The sequence below is a fragment of the Phyllostomus hastatus genome, unplaced genomic scaffold (assembly GCF_019186645.2).
Source record: "Phyllostomus hastatus isolate PE091 unplaced genomic scaffold, TTU_PhHast_1.1 phas_scaffold_501, whole genome shotgun sequence".
Lineage (NCBI taxonomy): Eukaryota > Metazoa > Chordata > Mammalia > Chiroptera > Phyllostomidae > Phyllostomus > Phyllostomus hastatus.
In genome coordinates, this window is record NW_025334033.1 from 31,027,803 (window position 1) to 31,048,123 (window position 20,321).

Sequence of the window (20,321 nt, forward strand, 5' to 3'; positions counted from 1 at the left end):
ACCGTTATCGAAGACTCGTCATATTATCACATGCCTTGTTTCTGTTGAGAGAGGATTTCATCGGCCCCCCGCCCCCAGTTTCCATGTCCTCACCGTGTAATGCTGCATGTAATCCTTTGAACTTGGCAAGATTTTATTTCACTCCCATTTTCCTTTGTTTTCCTTTCCCCTTGGAAGCCTTTCTCTACTGATGAGAATTTTAAGTTTATGATTACTAACCTTCCCCTCCTCTGGATGAATAGAGTACATTCAAAGAGGACAGATAGGCAAAAACTAAGAAACATTTTGTTCACATTTCTTTTCTTTTTAACCTCTTACGGGATTTATTTATTTTTATTTTAATTTACTTTTTCTTTTTTGCTGCTTTGACCCCCTCAGTTCCTTTTGATTCAGTTGTATTTTCTAGCAGTTTCCAATAGGAAACAAAGCCTTAATAAGAGTTCTAGTTAATTTTCTGTCTTGTAATTACCGATCTCATTTTTCTGATAATTGGCCACAGCAATTATATGTATATTTACTAATCACATAGGGGGCTGTACGATTGTATCTATCTGCCACCATTGATAATGACACACATATTGCAGAGGTGCTTTTATCATCTTCTTTTTTCCACTACATCAAAGCCATTTCCTCTCGTTCTCAATAATGAATACATGCATGCATTTGACACAGTTGTGTGCTAGAGAAATTGTTTGGCTCCCACCAAATGCTGCATGCTCTGAGTTTCTTGCCTGCAGCGCTGGAAGGTTGTATGTAATGATATATTGCTCATCCAAATGGCCAAAGCACTCCAAAGCACAGTGAGATTAAAATAAGTCATTCCTTTGTTAATTTAAATAGGTGCATGTATCATACTTTGCAGGGCACTTTGTGTAGGGATGTCAGGGAGGAAAAAAGCCGCCGAAAGGTATTTTTAATAGCAAATGAGAATAGATGAGAATGGAGTCATTTGCAGCTGCCTACTTTATGTGGCTCTCTTGTTCCAACTGTAGGTCTAATGAGATGACTGTTAAAGTACTCTGCAGTGTAATTTCATTACATCCTGAGCCGTTACACTATAAACACAGTGGCGCTCTCTGTCATTCTTGAAAAAACTCCTAAATTCTTAAAGCCTTCCTTTGCAAATGGTAATGGGGTTTGCTCCCTGTATTACGCAGTTGTTGTCGAGCATTTGTTGCTGTGTAGTTTTCTGCTCTTTAGAGTGGCGCCGCCTCCTCCCCAGTTCTGTTTGGTGGTCAAGGCAGGAGTTTTCCATTATGTCCTTAACACACTGCTTTCCTCATGCGACACGTTTTCCTAGGCTGGCAAACAGGCTGGAATTCTTTTCCAGAAAACAGCTTTCCCTAAAAGCCTTTACATTAAATTTATATATATATATATATTTACATATATATGTCATATATATTTATATATATATGGACCAAATGATTCTGTTAGGGGCAAACAGTTAAGAGCAGTTGAATATATAAATAAATGTAAATAAAAAGGAAAGTGTAAATAAATAGCAAATCCAGTAAAAGAAACAAAGGTCAACACAAGAATAATTTAACAGCTCTTTGTTAATTACAAGACCATTTGTGTGTTACTTAAATAATCATTAATTTCTCATTTACACTTTCGTACCTTCTTTCTTGCCCTGTGGCTATCATTGTCCTTTTTTCACCTCCCCTCCCTCTTTGTGCTCCTGTTTCTCACAATTGTAAAATGTGTGTGGCTTTAAATTTGGCATTTTCCCTAAGCATGTGGAAGAGGCAACCTTTTTAATTGGATGAGGCCTTATTTTTCTTCCCACTGGCTGGTGAATCTTTGTTATATATTCATCTTTAGACTGTTACTTTGGTGGGGGGAGGAAGGGCGTAAAGAAAGAAAAGGAATTGTTGTGACTTTTGGTGACTTGTTTTTCCTCCATCCCAGGATTCGCCCGTCCTTCCGGTTGGAGAGTTCTCCGAGCCATTTGTACATTTCATCACTCAGTGGTGAGCCTGTTTGCAAACATGCCATGCCCTCAATGTAAATGATACATGCCATTAACTCAGAGGCTCCGTGAGACCTTATGGCTCTCCCTGCTTCCTTTTGGAGATGGGAGGGACTTCAGGGCCTTGGGCAGATGGGGCAGCAAAGCTGAAGAAATTGTTTAAATTATGTAAACGTTATTTACACAAAGGATTGTACTTTAGAGACATTTTCTGTTTTAATAAACTGAGAATCAGGCTACTTTTTTGAGCACAGATACTGTTGCTATCCACTTTTTATTTTTTTTAAGAAATACACAATTTTATAGCCCCCACTGATCAGACATGTGAAGCTTATTTTTATTAATGTAACCTCAAGTTACCCATAAAACTGTCCATCACTAAGTGGAAGCAGCATAGTTTATTAATTTATTGGATTTTCCATAAATAACTTTTATCTTTGGTTGTATTTTAAACGTAATACTGATGTCCCGTTTCAATGAATTTTGATGTTTGAAAGACTATGAAAACATGGTTCTGTTGGGTCCACTTGGACCATTAAGGACCTGAGAAGAACCACGGGATTTAGGTCAAAGGGGCGCTCAGAGTCTCCAGGCAGCCCCTTGTCATTTTACACCTGAGGAAACAGGCGTCTTTCTGCCAAGGGTTCTTTTTCAGCCTTCTGCCTTTTTCCTCCCAGTAGAATGACTTTTTCTTTATTAGCCCTTCACATCACCCACCTCTCCCCCATTTGTTCGGCAGCACTTATGAGGCCTTGGAAGGCCCGGTTGCTCCACTGCCCTCCCTGCGCCCTCTCCCTCACCCCAGCACCCCAGCATGGGGGGGGGGGGAGGAATAGGGAGCAGGGGGCGACCACCCCAAGGCAGGAGACAGAGCCAGCTAGAAACCGACCTGGACATGCTGGAGCTCCTCCACAACTACCTTCACTTCTCTTTTCCCCTTCACTGAATTCCTCGTGGCATCACCCCTTCCAAGTCGTGTCCACTGCTGGAAAGCGAACCCTTCGTCCTGGGGTGCCGCAAACTGGTGCTAAACCGAAGTGGTCGTACGCTGTCCACGTCCTTTCCCCCATGATCCATCTGATGATTACGCTAAAGTGAAACCAAGAAATATTCCTTAATATAAATGTCAAGCTTTATCACCTTTTTGACTAAGTGTAATATGTTACCTCTTAATAAAAATGTCTTACAGAGTTTATATTCCATAGAAAAATATGTAGAGATTTTTCCCCTGACTTTTAAAATTTTATTAACACTGTTTCTATTTATTTAAAATATTTACATAATGCTCTGTTAAGTTTTAAAAACTGTTTTCACTCTACAAACATTTTTTTCCCAAATCATGCCATGTTGGGATAAAGGTACATGTTGGGTAAACACTGGAATCCTGACTTCATTAATATCACAGCCATTATTCAGAAATATGTATTAATCTTTCTTTCTTAGTTCCCCTTACGTGAAATTCCTAGAAACACGCAGAAGCACGTCCTGGGAATACCCCATTTTACAGTGCAGAAATTGAAAATCAAACTGTGCAATTCCTCAACCGCCTGGAGTGCCTGGTTTGGGCGTCACTGGCTCTGAAGCTGTTGGATTTGTGATGGGGCGACCGTGCTCCTCTCTGTCCCACTGTGTGGCCAGACCAGCCTGGGGGTGGGGCCAGTCTGGGCAGGCGGGGATAAAAGCAGATAAGGCTTTGCCTTCCCCATGCCCGAAAAATTAATCGGCTGTTATATAAAAGTTTTATGGAGACAGAGGGAGGGATAACCTGTGTTGAAATTTCCACAGATGTCAAGCTGAAACAGAAATGATAGTGGGTAATAGCCTTGTTTTCCCAAGAGATACAGCTACTTTGGAATGTCAGATTAGGACTGTTACCAACTCCACTGGAGAGACAGCTTGAATTACTTGCTAATGGATGCAGTATTTGAGAGGTGCATATGGTTATTTATAGGGAAGGCAAATGTCCTTGATGACATTATGGTTCATAACTAGGGTTCTTGTTTACCATATGATCATTAAATCTCTCTGCTTAAAAAAAATACTGTCAGCAAATGTGAAGATTGTATGAAGGTCAGAGGTTGCCTTATAGAAAGAAAAACCATCTGTGTGACTTTCCAGCAGAAGCAGCAATCTCTCTTCATGACTTCATCCCACAGACACGCTGGATTCTGTACAAATAGTCATCTCAGCCTTGGGTGGGGGCTTCAGCACATGGCTAAGTACATGCTGCAGGTACTAATTATACCTATCGCATGTAAGGTAAATATTTTGCATGAGGAATGTGATTCGTTAAGCAGTTTAAACAAACCTAACTTTCCCACAACTGTTTAATGAATTGTCACCTTGCATTGTAGTCAAAATAAAGCTGAGAGAATGTAATAGTCACCATTTGTAATTTTGTAGCATTATATAGATTCCTGACCTGTTTTATGTATTGTTATTTGGAGTAACAATGATGGAATGAGATGTTTTCTCATTTGAGCTGAGAGTCACATGTCTTTATTGTGTTATCCCAATTACCAAAAAAGAAGTATATTGTTCCCTAACTTTAAGCTTGAAATAAGTTGACAGCTATATCAGGAAGAGAATATTGCTGCTTTTTTTCACAGTGGTTTCGAAAATAGAAGTAGGATAAACTTAAATTCATTCCTTATCTGTATTACAAGAGTAATAAAAAAGACATTTGTATTTCTGATTCTTGAGATCCCCCAAAATCTGAGCAAAGGCCGAAGTAGAAGAAAGGGAGCACACGCTGGTGCAGGCGCAGCCCAGAGACGCTGCGGGCTCAGCCGCAGCCACCGGGGTGGGCGCACATCACCACAAGCAAGTCGTGGTCTTTTTGCTGGTGGAGGGTCTTACCTTCAGAGTGTATACAAATGCAGCATCTGTGAAACGCAATAAAGCGAAGCACGTTAAAACGAGATGTGCCTGTACTTTGGCCAAGAATTGAACATGATGAATTTCAATAACATCCCAGTTCCAGGGGAAGTAGTCAGTGATGGAAGTTACAGCATCAACTTAGAAGTGATAGAGATAATAGGCGTTTTTTTTTTTCTCTTACAGCATGCGAAAACAGCCAAAAGAAAGGCCGGCACCTGAGGAATTGATGGTAAGGAGTTTTTTTGTTGTTATAACACATTAGAATTCTCCATTTGTATGTCTGTGCTTAACATTCTGTTAAAAGGACCAGGATGGAATTTAAAATAGCCACAGGTTCTGGAGATGCCAAGTATTTATTTAATTTGGGTAGGTGTATTTGAAGCTCAGCTCCTCACATAGCAGTTTTTACTTTTTAAAAACCCACCATCAGTTTGAAAGTTAATGCAGAGCTCTTTTCCTTTGCCTCCCACCCGCGGGTCAGAGATTACTCCAGGCTACGCCTCGTCCTCATTTGCTGTTACAGCCTCTCAGCACTCAGAGGATGGGTCACAGAGAACATAGTCAGCACACAAAGTTTTTAGTGCAGCCCTGCAGGAAGTTCTGAATGTGGCGGGGAGCCCTCTTGGATTCATGTAGAATGAAATTAGACCGGCTGCAAAAGATCAAGCTAATGTGAATCTTTGGTCTGTCCTCAGAAAGAGACACTATCAGGCTGTCGGTGCTGTGTTCTCAGCTCCAAGGCCGCGTTCTTTGATTGCAAGTGACAGTTTTTAGTCCCGCAGGGAGAGGAACAGAGATGCTCCTGACAATTCCCAAATGGTCATTTCTTTATGCAGTGTTGGTGTGACAATGCACAAGCTGTTAGAATAACGTTAAACTCGAGCATTAGTGAATAATAGTTATAGTCTATTCTTTCTAATGTTGGGCATACCATTCCGTCTTAGATTATCGCAGTCAGAGCAAATTCTGACCGGTTTTGCTTCACTACTTTAAACAATAAGCATTTTAGAGATAATGTCATCTAAGCATGCAAACTTCTATATCTGCAGCTTTCAGCCCCAAAATAAAATAATAGTCTGTGTCTTTTTTGTCATGAGTGCTTTCCAGGAAAGTAGTTTTCTCCTTCCTGTCACCTCTGGAGCAAAATTTCTTTTTTCAGGTTAGTTTCAAGTTAAAGAAAGTTCACCCCTAAAAACTCTGTGCTTTGTAGTCGTGCAGGTTTCGTGTCTAGAATAAACTGCCCTGGTGGGAGTAGAGGGTGTCTCTTTGGTGGCTGGGAAATCCTTGCAGTTAGTCACATTTGAGAAAACTTGGAACAGGTTCTAGAGATGGAGACCCATTTACCTTGTACATTATTATGCTATGGCTGGATAGCTCGGCTATTAAAACAAAGGAATAGAGTTTCATAAAACAGATAATGTTTGTAGGTGCATGATTCGGTACTGCACTGAGTTAGCCGCTTATAAATAAAACATGTGCAGACGTATGTACTGGTGAGGGACACCATTCTAGGGCGACAAGTCATAAAGATAAGATTAGGGTGGGTACCTCCAGTGCCTTAAGCGCGCGCTCGCGCGTGTGTGTGTGCGCGCGCATGTGTGGGGAGAGAGAGAGAGACAAGGGATATGTATTTCGATATATCTCTTTACAACTATACCCCCTGGTGTGTGCTGTTCCACATTTTTAATTAATAAGTATCAATAAATCAATAAAACACAATGAAAATTCAGTCATGGAAGCACCATCCTATATACTTAATTTAACATTATTTCTAGTGCTGCTCACAGTCTGACTTAAATGAATGAACTCCCTCAGGTGTAGCAGTAGTGACGCTCCCCCTGGCTCAGAAAGGGCTCCTCGGGGAGGCAGGAGACAGTGAGTGTGTGTAAGGCCCTGTGCTCAGGGAGGTTGCGCCCTGCCTGCCTTTGGCCAAAATAGTGGGCTCATAGGGGATGGGAAAGAAGTGGATTGTCCCTGGTTTGAAGAACCTGAGTCACATCCTAGGGACCCAATCTTAAGGAACCAGTCTCTTTATTCCTTCTAGCATATTAATGGCTTTAATTTTTCCTTTCCCCTCTCTGCCTGCAACTATTTGATGGTGCTCCCATCTGGAAGCTGAGAGCATCCTCTGGAATGCATGAACTGTAGAGCCCATTTGTCACTGTGGGTGGGGGCCTGCCTTTCACAAAAAGAGCAGTTTATCTCCCAGGCACAGTAACTCCAGGCAGCAGGGTACCAATGTGGTCTGCACAGCATGGGCTGCATCGGCCGTGAGACCTGCAGGATTGTCAAGGTTTCCCTAAGGGCCTGCGTTTTCCAAAGCAAAGGAAGAAACTCAGATGGGTTGGGGGGGAATGCTGAGAGTTACAGATTCACAATCGGGGCTTTTACATGAACTCGGGTGTGGCCCTGAACACTGGTAAATGCACGGAGGTGTGCACCGTGCACACAGTGGGTGCTCAAGCAGTTTTTGTCGTTTGATTTGGTGGGATCACCTTATATCCAGAATACCCAGAATTCAAATCATTGCCTTTGCAGTTTTTGACCATGTCAATCTTAAAGATGAAATGTACAACTCAAGTTTAATCTCTTGAGGCCACTAAAATCCCAGTGTTAGACTGAACTTGGTGGTTTAGCCACTCAGTTTTGTCTGTATGGTATGGTTGTTCCTAAGATGATTATCAGTTTTTTTGTTCTAAGTGGAAATATTTTAACACTGGGCCAAGACGCTTCCTCAGTACTTACATATTGGGAAGGCAAGGGTCGGTGTGCGCTGGTGCACTTTTCTGGCAGAGGCATTGAGATTGAGCTACGTAAAGAATTTACTGAGAAGTTTTATCACCAGGATCTGCATCATGAGAGATCTCAGAACTAGGTACACAAGTGAATTCAGCAGATGTTTACACACCATATGTGCAAAGTCTTATGCTGGACCCGACAGAAGATACCAAGAGTGAGCCGTGTGCATGCAGTCTTGCAGGGGATACAGCAAGTATACAGGTAACTCAGTAAAGTAACTCCCGTGATGAACTGCAGAGTGCTGTGGGGACCCGTCTGGGGAAACAGGGAAAAGCTTCATGGAGAAGGTAGCGTTCAAAAAGGGTCTTTGGAGGGTGGGTTGAATTTTAATAGAAAGTTTTCAGGAGGACATTCTAGGCAAAGCATGCATGTGTAGGAGCTCCAGACCTTCAGAGCAGTGTGAAACCTCTGCTGTCTGCTGGACTAGAGGTCCCTTCAACAGTGGCCTCGCGGAGTCCCACACCCACAAAGCCAGAGTTCAGACAGGCAACATGCTCACCCCCAGCTAGGCAGCTCGTTCAGAAGTCCCATATCTCCTGGCAGGAACCCTGGTGTCCAGGCCTGAAAACTTCGACCTGGCTCGGAAGCCACCCAACTGCCCACACACACCTTGTTCCACGACTGAGTTCTCTGGAGTGGTCCCATTCAAATATAGGGAAGCCCTTCCCCCTTGGAAGGATCTGGTCTTTCTTCAGTTCTTTAAGAGCTGTTGCCCAAATCAGGAGTCAGCTTTAAATCTAGCACAGGAACACCAGCTGTGCCGGCAGCCGAGGACATTTGGCGTGCTGGCACAACCAGACGGGCACCCACACACCCCTTGCCTGCTCCTGAGAGACGGGTGCCGTTTTAAAAGAATCTACTTTCCAATCACCCAGGCATTGCAGGAATGCCCTGTGTCAGTGCCACCCCAGCTCTGTGACCTGGGTGCAGCAGACTTAGACAAAGTTCTCAGTCTGCAGCAACTCTGTGGAGGTGGCAGGCAGAATGTTCGGCAGGCTTCACACAGCCAAGCAGGGACGGCACTGCTCATGCAAAGAAAAACAAAGACAAAAACAGCCTCTGCCCGTCAGAGAGGATTGGCAAAACTGCAGCGCGAGAGAGGAGGTCGATAATGTAAAGGTGGTAGAGGAATTCTCCCAAAACACCTGCAATCAGACTGCAGGAAGCAAAAATAAAAATAAAACTCAGACCCTTAAACTCAGGGACAGAGACAACCTAGGTGGGAGCATTGACATGAAGAAGTTCTGGTTTTGCTATTCAAAGTGTATGTTTAAATATTTTTAGATAAAAGGGACAGGGTGAACAACATTGTAGTACAGACCATTTGCTGTGTAAACCACAGAGAACCCCTTCTGCAGAACTACCCTTCCTTTCCGGTCAGGCCGTGACTTTGCAGGGAAAGTCTCCACCCTTCCCTTCCCTTAGCAGCTCCCAGTTCCCTCCCACTGCAGTGTCTTCATCTGCAAAACAGGGGTGGACTGCATCCGCAGTCCTTGACCTAGGGTCTGTGAGAGGCCCTGAAATTACATCCCAAATCTGCATGCATGTGGGGATTTGCATTTTTTTCTGAAAAGAAGGATTCGTGGCTATCATCAGTTTTTCAAAGGGGACCATGACCCTGAATGATTGTTAAGCTCTCTCGCTACCTTCCCATTCTGTTAGTTAGAGCTGTGTGGCGAGGGCCAGACAACGGGCAGCTCTGGAGAGAGGCACTCGCTGGGAGGGGACTTGCTTGGCGTGGGGGTCAGAAAGGAAAGGCCTGCTCTGTGGAACTGGGCAGTGCTTCCCACCGGCTGTCAGGGGCCCTTTAACCTCCCAGCGAATCCTGACTGTAGGCCTTGTCTTGAGCAGGGAGGGTGTGGGCCACAGACACCTCTGCAGTTACAATTGGGGTGCAGAGTACTATAGATCCTTGTATGCATTTAAAGCATTTCCAGAAGCTTTCCATGTCTAAGCTCTATTTAATGGAATCTATGCATAGTAAGTAATCAGGTCAGAAGAAGCAGCACCCGGTTTGAGATCAATCGCTGGCTAATACTTTATCTAGGCCACTTTATTATCTCATGCTGATCTGATTCCCATTCTCTTCCGCCTTTGTAGCATGCACTTTGGCTGTGGTAAAAGTACGTATCACATACATATTAAAAACATATACCCATTCTATCTGTATGTAAATGCGTGAGGCACAGCTGGATATTGCAGAGGAGTTTGATTTACTAATAGTTATTATCTGTTCTGGCTGTTCAGTGGCAGAGAGAATTTCAGAGAAACAAGCTGGCGCAGAAATTGTCTTTATGCTATTACTACACTGCGTTAGTAATTGTTTAAAAACATGGGTTTTCTCCTTAGGTTCTAATAATGCCTGTTATTTTGTGCGTTTCCTTGCACATTCTGGGGTAGGGTGTCCTCGTTTAGCACTTTCTCAAGTTTGGTTTTCTGTTCAGGCACCTAAGAAGAAACACAGTGCAGTTTGCAATTAAAATTTGCCGTTTCACTTAGGAAGCAAGTAAATCGTGTGGCTGGAAACACATGACACAGATGGGGGCCGTGGGGGAGGGGCGTCAGTTATAAGCAAAGAGCACTTTTAGATTTTTTTCCCTTCTAAATCCCAGCAGCTGCAAACTTGAAGGCATCTCATTTCTCAGAGAAGGCTTTATGTATAAGAGGTGGTATTGTTTGGGGGCTAATAAACACCAAACTGCTCCAGAAAAATCTGTTTAAACATTTAATTACTTGCAAAGAGATGTTAACTTGTTTAACTCCTCTAAATTAAATTGTCACTGGTAGCTTTTCTGCTTATCCAAACCTGATTGTAATTACATTTTCAGATAATTTTGTTGGTTGTTCTCTCAGTTAATCAAAGTATGTGGTAAATTGGACATCTACGTGGTCCCTTTTAAAAACTGGAGAAATCACCATGTTAGATTTTGTCCCCCCACTCAAATTCCAGTGTGACTTTTGGGCTAGCACCCAGATGGCTTTGTTCACCTCTATTAGACCTTAACCTTTTGACCGCTGTGAAAGACAAAATGCACTGGAAAATCCAGGAAATTATTGTATTCAGTCTGTTGCAGTAGGGAGAATGTTTGTTTATGAAGAATGTCTCAAAGAAAGCGAAGGGAGCCAAGGTTATGGGGGCAGGTAAACAAGGAAGTCGTCAGCCAGTCCTGGGGAGGCCCTGGAGAAGGGCTTTCTGTCTGGGCGATCAGGGTAGTCCTTTGTAGTAGACAGAAGAGTGGGGCGAGTTCCTACCCGCCACTGCCTTCTGGCAGCACAGAGGGGGCTCAGATAAAGTCCAGCAGTACCACCACCTTCTACTAAATGGAGCAAAGATGCGTTTCCGTGTATTCTGGTCCAGGGCCCACACGTGTCCTAAGCACAAGTCTGAGGACAGGCACAGTTCTCCAGCTCCCTTGCACAGTGTTCATAGACCACTGTGCTTGCAATCTTGGCTTTCTGAGATACTGATGGTTTAATAAGCAATTTTGAACTTGGTTGTAGTTGATTACATTTAGCTGTTGCCCGTGTCATAGAACGCACATTTTGAAGTAGACTATTAGGGCCAGACTCACACATGTGTCTTGTTGCCCATTCTTAAAGATAATTTTGCTTTTAGTTATTCACTTGGAGGTGCAAATCAGCTCATTAGTATGGCACCCAGAAATTGCAGGGAGAAACCGTGGCTGGGATTGTAACTTCAACTAAACATTTCCTTCAGCCACCAAAGGCATCACAGAAGCCTGGGACTCCACACAGGGGTCAGCTGATGACCGTGTAATGATTTTCTTTTTATTATTTCCAAGTTCTGAAGGCCATTAAAATCATCTGTTTATGTCTGCTTATAAATAGGAATTCAGTAGTAAGAAGTTGACTTTAGCTTTTTAATTGCACATAATTACAACAGCAGAATCGCTGTCTGGATGCTTGAGATCGTGCTAAATCAGACAGCTTTAATTTGAATTTTTGATGACACGTTAGCACTTCAGCAAGAACAGAGAGATTATAACCCCAGAAAACGAGCTTTGTTTTTCCATAAACATGACTGCTTAATCTTTTCACAAGATTTCAGCAAATAAATGTGTGTGGGTATTTATATACATGCACATAGCGAGAGAGAGATACAGATAGATAAAAATCTGTCATTCCTTGATCACGGCGATCTGACAGTTTTAATTTCCCAGTCAAGGATAACTTTCTTCCTCCATCAGTCAAGTCAGGTCTCTTAACATAGTGATGATTTGCCTGTTTAAGATTGCGGATTTTTGAACTCCCGCCTGCAATGCTACTTTTTTGTTTTCCTGGGCTGACTGTCATCTTCCCAGCATCGTGTTCAAGGCACAGTGAGGTTGGGTAACCCTGACCTCAGGAGTGGGCTGGTCACCCAGGGCGCAGTAAAGTGGATTGATGGGGTCGCTCTTTGATGTCGTGCCACGTTCACAGGGCGCTAAGCTGCGCCTTTGGAGTCCGTCGGGCGTTAGTTCCTCCGTTGGCGCCACTTGGCTCCTGGGCAGTTTCTGTTGTCCTGGTGTAGCCTCCTCTCCCCTGTCCTTGAGGGTCTCCGACCTCCTCCTGCAGCTCTTTCCCCTCACAGTGCTTTACTCTCTCCTCTGAAGCCCTCAGAATGTCTTGTCTATAACTGGAAACAGCACTTAGTTACGTGAATTACATATTCATCTTATATTTACAAGTGGGTTCATGTAGTGCAGTGGTTTCTAACCCCAACAACTCATCAGAATCGTCTGAGTAGGTTAAAAAAAGAAAAAAAAAAATGTCTGGATCCCAACCCAGGTCAAGGAGCCTCTAGCATTTGGACCAGGGAGCGGGTACTTTTTTACTTTTTAAAGCTCTCCAGGTAGTTATCAGGAGCCGGCAGAGGTAAAATCCACTGACTTAATGCCTTTTTTTGCCAACTAGAGTATGAGTTCCTTGCAGGTGGTTCATGATCTTAGAACTTGCTGCCTGACTTGGTTCTGTGCTATTGGCATTCAGGTGAGGTCTCTGATCTGATTAAAAGAAGAGCCATCACTATTGATTACACTTTTCACGTGCTATTCTCTGTAACCCATTTCAAAAAAACGCCACACCAGACGTTGAACAGGTAAAGACAAAGACAGTTCCCCTGTTCTCCAGAATCTCGCAGAGCAACACTTAGGAGACTGACCGGAAATGAAGCCAGCCACCCCTGGGCGCTGCGATGTGCAGTGTAAGTTGGGGTGAGCACACTGGAATAAATACATGGTCACAGGTTTCTGTTTGGCCTCCTGTTAGGAGAGGTCCTATGGGTAAAATAATTTGGTGCCAAAATTAAAGAATATCTACAATCTTGCAATGTTTGCAGGGATAATTTTTCAAAGAGTTTATCAACCAGTACAGCTTGGGCCTGACTAGTCAGAACAGGCACCGGGAGTCTGTCGTTCCGCCCTGGAAGTCTGGGAAGAGCAAGAAGGTGTTAAGCAGGTGTTGCTCAGCAGCACCTGTGTGGTCTTTGGCTTGCGTTCTGACCACCGTGACTACCAGAGAATCCACCTCCAGTAGTTGATTCCGAATCAAGAGGTCATCATAGAGCAAGACCCAGAGGAGAGCACCTGGCCAGCACCATCTCTGCCTGGTTAGATTGATGGCAGGGGACCAACCCTGAGGTCTTTATCCAGTAGCATGTCAGATGCATGCCATCCTACCCGCCCCCACCCCCCAGCCCTTAGGAGTAATGGATTAGGTTGAAAAAGACCAGAGACATTTAGCCATTTGTCAGAGAAATAGAAAAGGATCTTGAAGCCTGGTCTCTGTGATTTGGGAATTGCTATTGAAGGCAGCAAACTTGTTTTCCTGTGACTACACTCCAATAAATAGATGCAATTCTTGTCAATAATTAATGAGTCTAACCAGGAATTTCAAGGGCTGAAAAAATCTCAGAAGCTTCCTATTTACAGTTGTAACCAGCTGGATTTGTTTAATGGGTTGTTTGCTTTTTAATTTGTAGCAGTTTTGAAAGAGACCTACGGAGACCATAAGTCTTGTGGCTTCAGTTATTTGGGGGGCCAGATCTGCCTGTAGATAATTTGAGGTTCACTTGGCCATTCGGAAACTGCAGAAAGGCAGTAGAGACATTTGGGCCTTCTGTCCTCTACTTAATTTTTAAGACTAGAATTAAACATTAGGCCTTGGTCTACCGAGAGACATTTGCCAGAGCATGGACTAGTTTCTCTCCAGTATCCTGGTTTACCGTTCTCTGCTCTCCTAATAGAAATGGTTGCTGATTCTGAAGTAGGAGAATAGGTACTGTTCATTTATTCGTGCAAAGGTTCCCTTGACACAAATAAAAATGGAATTTTCAGATGTAACCCGATTAACTCTTAATTGTATACCAATAGCCTGCATGAGTCTCAGTTCCCTCAAAAGGCTTCTGAGTGGTCCACATCTCTTTTAAAGTTGAGGGTGGGGGGATTCAATTAATAGGAGGACTTTCTAATTGTGGGATTGGTGTGGAGTTGACAAAAATTTGTATAAATAGGGTGCATTTTTCCACTTAAGAGGGCTGTGCTGAAACATTTTTAATTGGATTTTCATGGTGATTGACAGCATTTGATTATGACAGTAACTTTATTTGGCTGGACTGCTTTAGCCTCTTGTTCAGATTTTTCCATCAAAGCTCCTTTTTATCCTCTGAATCCCCAGTGGAGCAGCAGTCATTGTGGAAGAGCCTTTTAGCACCTTTGTTGTCACCATCCCTGGTGACGATTGGGCCCAGCTGGTAGTAGATAAGAAAATGTTCCTTTCACAAAGAGGCTGTGTCTCCCGCCTCTGCGGTTTCAATAATTTTAAGAGCCCCCAAAACCTGTTGAGGATTAGAAGTAGCTTTAGATGTGAAATGAGTGTTAAGTATTAGTAATCGGGAGATTAGGGCCCCGGGGACAATGGGAGATAAACAACTGCAATTAAGGCAAATCTGCCGATGTAAACAAAATTTAGCAGAAACAGATGCCCTAACCATTTTGGGGGATTGATTTGAGGGCACCAAGGAATCGATTTTTGTCTTGTTTACACTTTCAAAGCCCCGTGATATCCTGGAAGGCTAAATATTTCATACAGCCTGATTTTAGTTAATTTTTTTTCCAGCGCCTCACAGTAGGCGCCTCTCTTCTCGCAGTGACCAGGCCTGAGTTTATTCAGCGTTCACAGGGAGCAGCTAATTGTCTATGAAGGGCCCCCGTGTTTAAATGGGCTTGACAGGAATTTAAATTTTGTTTCAATCAACCCCTGTGCTCACAGCCTGCTCCAGTTTCTAATTTTTAAATTAAACATGATTTTTTTTTAAGCCAGTCTTGCCTCTGGAACACTTTGGCGAAGGCCAGTCGGCTGCCCTGGAATGTGGGGGTGGGCAGGGCCTGAGGCTGGAGAGTTCTCCCTCCGGAACAAGCTTCCCCTCCCCTGTCAGGGAGGGCAGCGGAGCTCTGGCCAAGCACAGGCTCCTTCCTCCCTGCCTTCGGAGTGCCCCCCCCCCGCCCATGCAGGCACCAGCGCCGCTTCATCTGGAAAGTGGGTTAAGCACCAGAGGAAGACGCAACGATAGCTTTTAGGAAGCTGGCTGAATTATAACCCACTGCACGTCCCGTGCAGATGACTTTTTCAGCCATTTCTGCTGTTGTGAGACAGGAGAGAATACGCTTTGAGCATCACCATGTGCACGTTGGCATGCACTTGCCATTTTCATGTGTCGCACTCTGGGCAGAGCGTCCCACCTGATCCTGAGGAAGCGGCACGTATGTCAGCCCCGAGTCCTGACCTCAGCCGGCTTACCTACCGTCTAGCAAGGAAGGTGAGGACGTAAACAGCCAAGCAAGGGACAGGATGTCAGACTCTCCAAAGGCCCTCGCTCACCACTGCCCACCTTTGCCTGCCCCTCCACCTCGTGGCGCCCCTTTCCACTCGCCCTGTGTGCTACCTTTCTAGCGGTCCCCAAATGCTTGAGACATTCTTGCATGGTCATATTTCTGCTTGTGCTTTTTCCTCGTGTCCACATGGTGAACTCCCATTCAGCCTCCAAGACCCAACTGACTCAGCCCCTAGGAAGCACTACTCCCCGGGGTGCCTCAGTAGGTCTGATGATTCTCTGTTGTTAAGCGTCCTTCCTCAGGGAGGTTCCTCTGTTAGTGCCTTTCCACACTTTGAGGCAGTAGCTCATTTACATAACTGGTAGCAGCACATAAGTAAGACCAGGAGTTCCTGGAGGACAATATCACATCTTATTTATCTGCGTAGCCTTAGCATATAGCCTGGTCCTCAGCCCCACATGGAAAACTCACTAAAGAGTTCCTGAGTTGTAGTGATACGGATTTAACAAGTTAAAAAAAGTTCTGGGGAAGGCAGGACTTCTTTCAAGCAGAGTTTTCTGGAGAGACTTTGTGAATGGGCTCACAAATGAACCAGGCCTCACGGGATAACAGTTGGGTACTTACGTGAGTGTATTACTTTCCGCACCCAGTGTGAGGCACGGCTTGGATCATAAGGAAAAGTAGCAGACCCTCAGCTGCCCACACTAGCCAAAATCCACACCACAACATTTTCTCTGAACTTACTCCAAAAAAATTGGCATAACAATTGCATGCAACCTGGAGCTGCAGATAAATTCAGAAAGTCTTCTGTTCTTTAACCTTTAAAAAATAGATTTATTATAGAGAAAAATATTAAATAATATTTTTTAAACACTGAGCTTGTAGAGTTTTTTCCTAATAATTATCTCCTTGACCTTCACACAACCACTGTGAGGATTTTTCTTACTCCCGTTTCAGCAATGTGTTAAACCGGAGCTTAGAGGCTGATGGACACGTGCCTGCAGTCACGCAGCCAGGAGGAACATGGGTCTGTTCCGCGTTCCCTCGGAGCCGTGTCTGTTGCTGCTCGGAGGGCCGGGCGTTGTTATCGTGGCCGTGAGAATTTCAGTTCAGTCAGACTATTTCTTGCCATCAGAAATAAAGTAGATACAAATACCCCACAAAGAAACGTGTAGGGTCACAGTGGTCAGTACTCGTGACTCCACGATGCCCCTCTGGGGTGATCGTTCAGCTCACTCCTTATGGCCCACCGTGCAAGCAGACCGGACAGGAAGAGAAGAAGTAATCACCAGCAGTTTGCTCCTGTTTGTTGGCTGGGTATCTGAGGGGAAGCTGTGAGAATTTTTGTTACTGTTTTTCTTGGTTTTGTCGACCACAGCCAACACTGAGGGTGGCGTGTGTCCTGTCTGCCATTTGCCCAGCCGCAGACCTGCTCTCTCTCCACTTCTGCCATCACGGGAATGGAAGCGAGCCGCTTCCAAGGCATATTGTTCCCTGTGTTTGGGAGAAATTTGTTTTCCAGCAAACTTGACTGAGCACGTTCTATGTGCAGAATACATTGCTAGTGCTCTAGTTTAATGCTACCCGAAGATGGACCAGAGACTAGTGGAGGTGCCTGAACTGTTTCTTGAGCACAAGGTAAGGAGTTTGTGCCAAAATATAAGGCAAGCCTGTCTCAAAGCATTCTGTTTACTTTGGCTGACTTTTTTGTAGCGAAACTTTCCCAACAAAGGAAGCTCTATGCTGATGTTCATTGTGACATGGCTGCTTATCTCCTTGGAAACCAGCAGCAAACTTCCCGGACCAGCTGCTTGAGTTGCACAGCTGCAGGGAATACGAAGCTGATCAGACACTAACCTACCCTTCCAGAGCGTGCTGTGAGGAAGTAAAACTTTTACGTAGCCAGTGAATTCCCTGCAGCCAGCAGGATATAAGGTACCAAGAAGCTGTTCAATAAATCTCTTTTGAGGAGGTGATCAAAAAGAACTACATGAAAGACAGCCTATAGAATGGGGAAAAATATAATCTCTGATAAGGGGTAAATATCCAAAATATATAGAGAACTGATACAACTCAGTAGCACAAACATAAGTGAATAATCTAACTGAAAGGGGCGAAGGCTCTGAAGAGACATCTTCACACAGAAGACATGAACAGCCGACAGGTGCACGAAAAAGTGCGCAGCAAAAAACCAGTAACAAAGGCTGGCAAGGATGCAGAGAAGAGATTGGAGTCCTCATCTACTGTTGGTAGAATTGTAAACTCGTATGGCCACTTGGGAAGACAGTATGGAGGTTCCTCAAAAAATTTTAAATAGAACTACCATATGACCCAGCAGTAGTACTTCCGGGCATATATCTGAAGGAAATGAAAACACTGTCGAAGAGCTGGCTGCACCCCCATGCTTGTAGCACCGTCATTCACAGCAGCCAAGTTAGGCACCCATCATGGATAAATGGATAGATGTTACACGCATACGCATACACACACACACACACACACACACACACACACACACACACACAGAGTGGAATATTACCCAGCTGTAAAAAAGGAAATCCTGCCATTAATGAAACAAGGATGGACCTTAGCATTATGCTAAGTGAAGTAAGTCAGAGGAAGACAAATATTGTATGATCTCACTTACATGCAGGATCTGTTTTTAAAAACACTCACAAAAAAGGTGGTTACCAGAGGCGGGGGCATTGGATGAAGGTGGCCAGCAGGTACAAACTTCCAGTTCTGTACGCACTAGGCATGTAATGTGCAACATGAGGGCTGTAGTCAGCTCTGCTATACGGTGTATCTGAAAGTTGAGAGAATAAAAAGAGTTCTTGGTACAAGGGGAAAAACTGTTTTTTGTATCTATGTGAGATGATGAAAGTTAACTAATTGTGGTAATTATTTCACTATATATATATATATATCAAATCTTACACTGTGCGCCTAAAACTTAAAACAGTGCCGCATGTCCATTATATATATCAATAAAACCAGGGTGCGGAGAGCCAGGTGAAACAGAAGCCAAACTGGGGAGTGCCTTAGAGACCTGTGAGCAAGGCAGTTGGGTCACACAGATTAGGGAGCCCAACAGAGGTCAGGTCCATCGGGAAATCAGCCGGGAAGCAGACCGAGGCTAGAGGACAGCAGTCGGGGTCCTCACCAACCAGGCCTCGGGGGATGGGAGCAGCGGGAGCGAGCGCAGGCGCAGAGCCCTGGCCCCACTCATTCTGTAGTCGGCGCGAGAACTGCAGCGGGGTGAATGTGTCCGACAGCTGGCAGGACAGACTCTGTCTCCTGAGTGTGAAGTCTGGAGAGGCTGAGGATGGGCTCTAGGACTTGGAAATGAGTCCACCGTGAACATTAGGCAAGAAGCAGCGTGGTAAACTGGAGAGAGCATTGTTCTGGGTATCAGAAGACAGGATTTCAGGTAGAGTCCCCGCCCCTAAGTAACTGGGTAATCAATTTATTTAGCTTACCTGAGCCTCAGCTGCTTCATCTGTAAAATGGAAGTAGTGATACTGACCTTGAACTTCATTTTTTAATTAGGTAAGTTGATTAAAGTGTGTTTGTAAGCTATAAAAGGCTAGATATGTGGAACTCTAAATCATCTAGCCCCTTTAGGTCATGATTTTCTCTCCTAATGTTCTGGGCATTTCTGACTAGTAACTTCTTGGAAAATAGATGTGTTTAGTGTAGCTGAATGTGACTTAGAACAAAGTATATGAATGGTGGACGTTTGCAGCTGGTGTCCAAGAAATCGGTCATTTCTTCAGGGTGGATGGACCTCTATGGGTTATTCCTCCCAGACATTAGAAAGCCTTCACGTTTTGTGTCTGTCCTCTGTTATCGGTAAGATGTAACGAGCATCTTTTTGGAGGGAGTTATTGTGAAACAGTCGATTGTTTGACAGGTATTTGTTGTCTGCCTCTGTGAGGTGCTGTGATGGGTTCAAATGGAACAGAAGAAACATCAGGTCCTGAAGGAGCAGACTAGACACACCCACAGGAGACGTTAAGAGAAGGCAGGACGGGCTGTGCGCTGCTGGCTCGCCCCCCGTGAGAGGGCTCAGTGGTCAGGGAGGCAGCTTGGCTCCAGCCGGACCTGGACAGGAGTTAGAATTTGTCTGAATGCAGAAATTAGGAAGCGGTGGCTCAGCAGAGCCAGCTCCTCCCATCCCTCCACCTCTTCTTTACTGGCTCCCCATCTTCAGACGTGTCACTGACTCTAGGCTCAGGTTCCTCACCTATAAAAATTGGGTCTCACAAAGCAGGTCATTTAAGTAGAAGTGTGTTATGCTTAGCACAGTGTCTGGCATAAATAAGTGCCTGATGAATGGTTAGCCATTAGTATGATCATCACCACTGTTTGTAGCAACAGGAGGTGTTCCAGGAAGAAGAAATAGCACAGCGGAAACCGGAGGAAATGAAAGGGGTAAAGTTAGCTGGTGAGGCGGATCCAGGGCCTGGCAGGGCTTTGCACACCGAAGAGGAACTTGGCTGCGAGCTGCTGTTGCTGGCTCATAAGCAGGGCAGCGGCTACACGAGGCTACCACGACAGGGGAGGACTATGTCCGCCCGATCCCCTGGACCAGATGCTCTGGCTAGAACTGTTTATGTAAAGGGAGGTTCTAACGCTCTGGCTCTTTCTGAATTTCCATGAGGGTCTCCAGCCAAAAGAATAGGAAACTGAGTTCAGAGCCTGTCACTTCTTGGCAACATGTCACTTGTCTCTCTTTCTGCATCTTCTTTTCAGTGTCCTTTCTGTCACTCTCAGGGAAAATCATTAGTATGCTAATCTAGCTAGCCGTCATTTTAACACTGACCTTTGCTAAC

At 44.5% G+C, this 20,321-nt stretch overlaps 1 protein-coding gene across 4 annotated transcripts in view; it reads left to right on the plus strand.

Moving 5' to 3' along the window:
- Window positions 1-20,321, plus strand: part of MAP2K5 (mitogen-activated protein kinase kinase 5) — a 254,155-nt gene that overhangs the window by 215,535 nt on the left and 18,299 nt on the right. For 3 of the 4 annotated variants that reach the window (XM_045823533.1, XM_045823535.1, XM_045823534.1), the window contains 2 exons: window positions 1,915-1,976; window positions 5,039-5,084. In XM_045823533.1, coding sequence (XP_045679489.1) covers window positions 1,915-1,976; window positions 5,039-5,084 — 108 coding nt within the window. Of the gene's footprint in view, window positions 1-1,914; window positions 1,977-5,038; window positions 5,085-16,443; window positions 16,959-20,321 lie in introns of those variants that run through there. The other variant, XM_045823536.1, reaches the window with a different exon arrangement.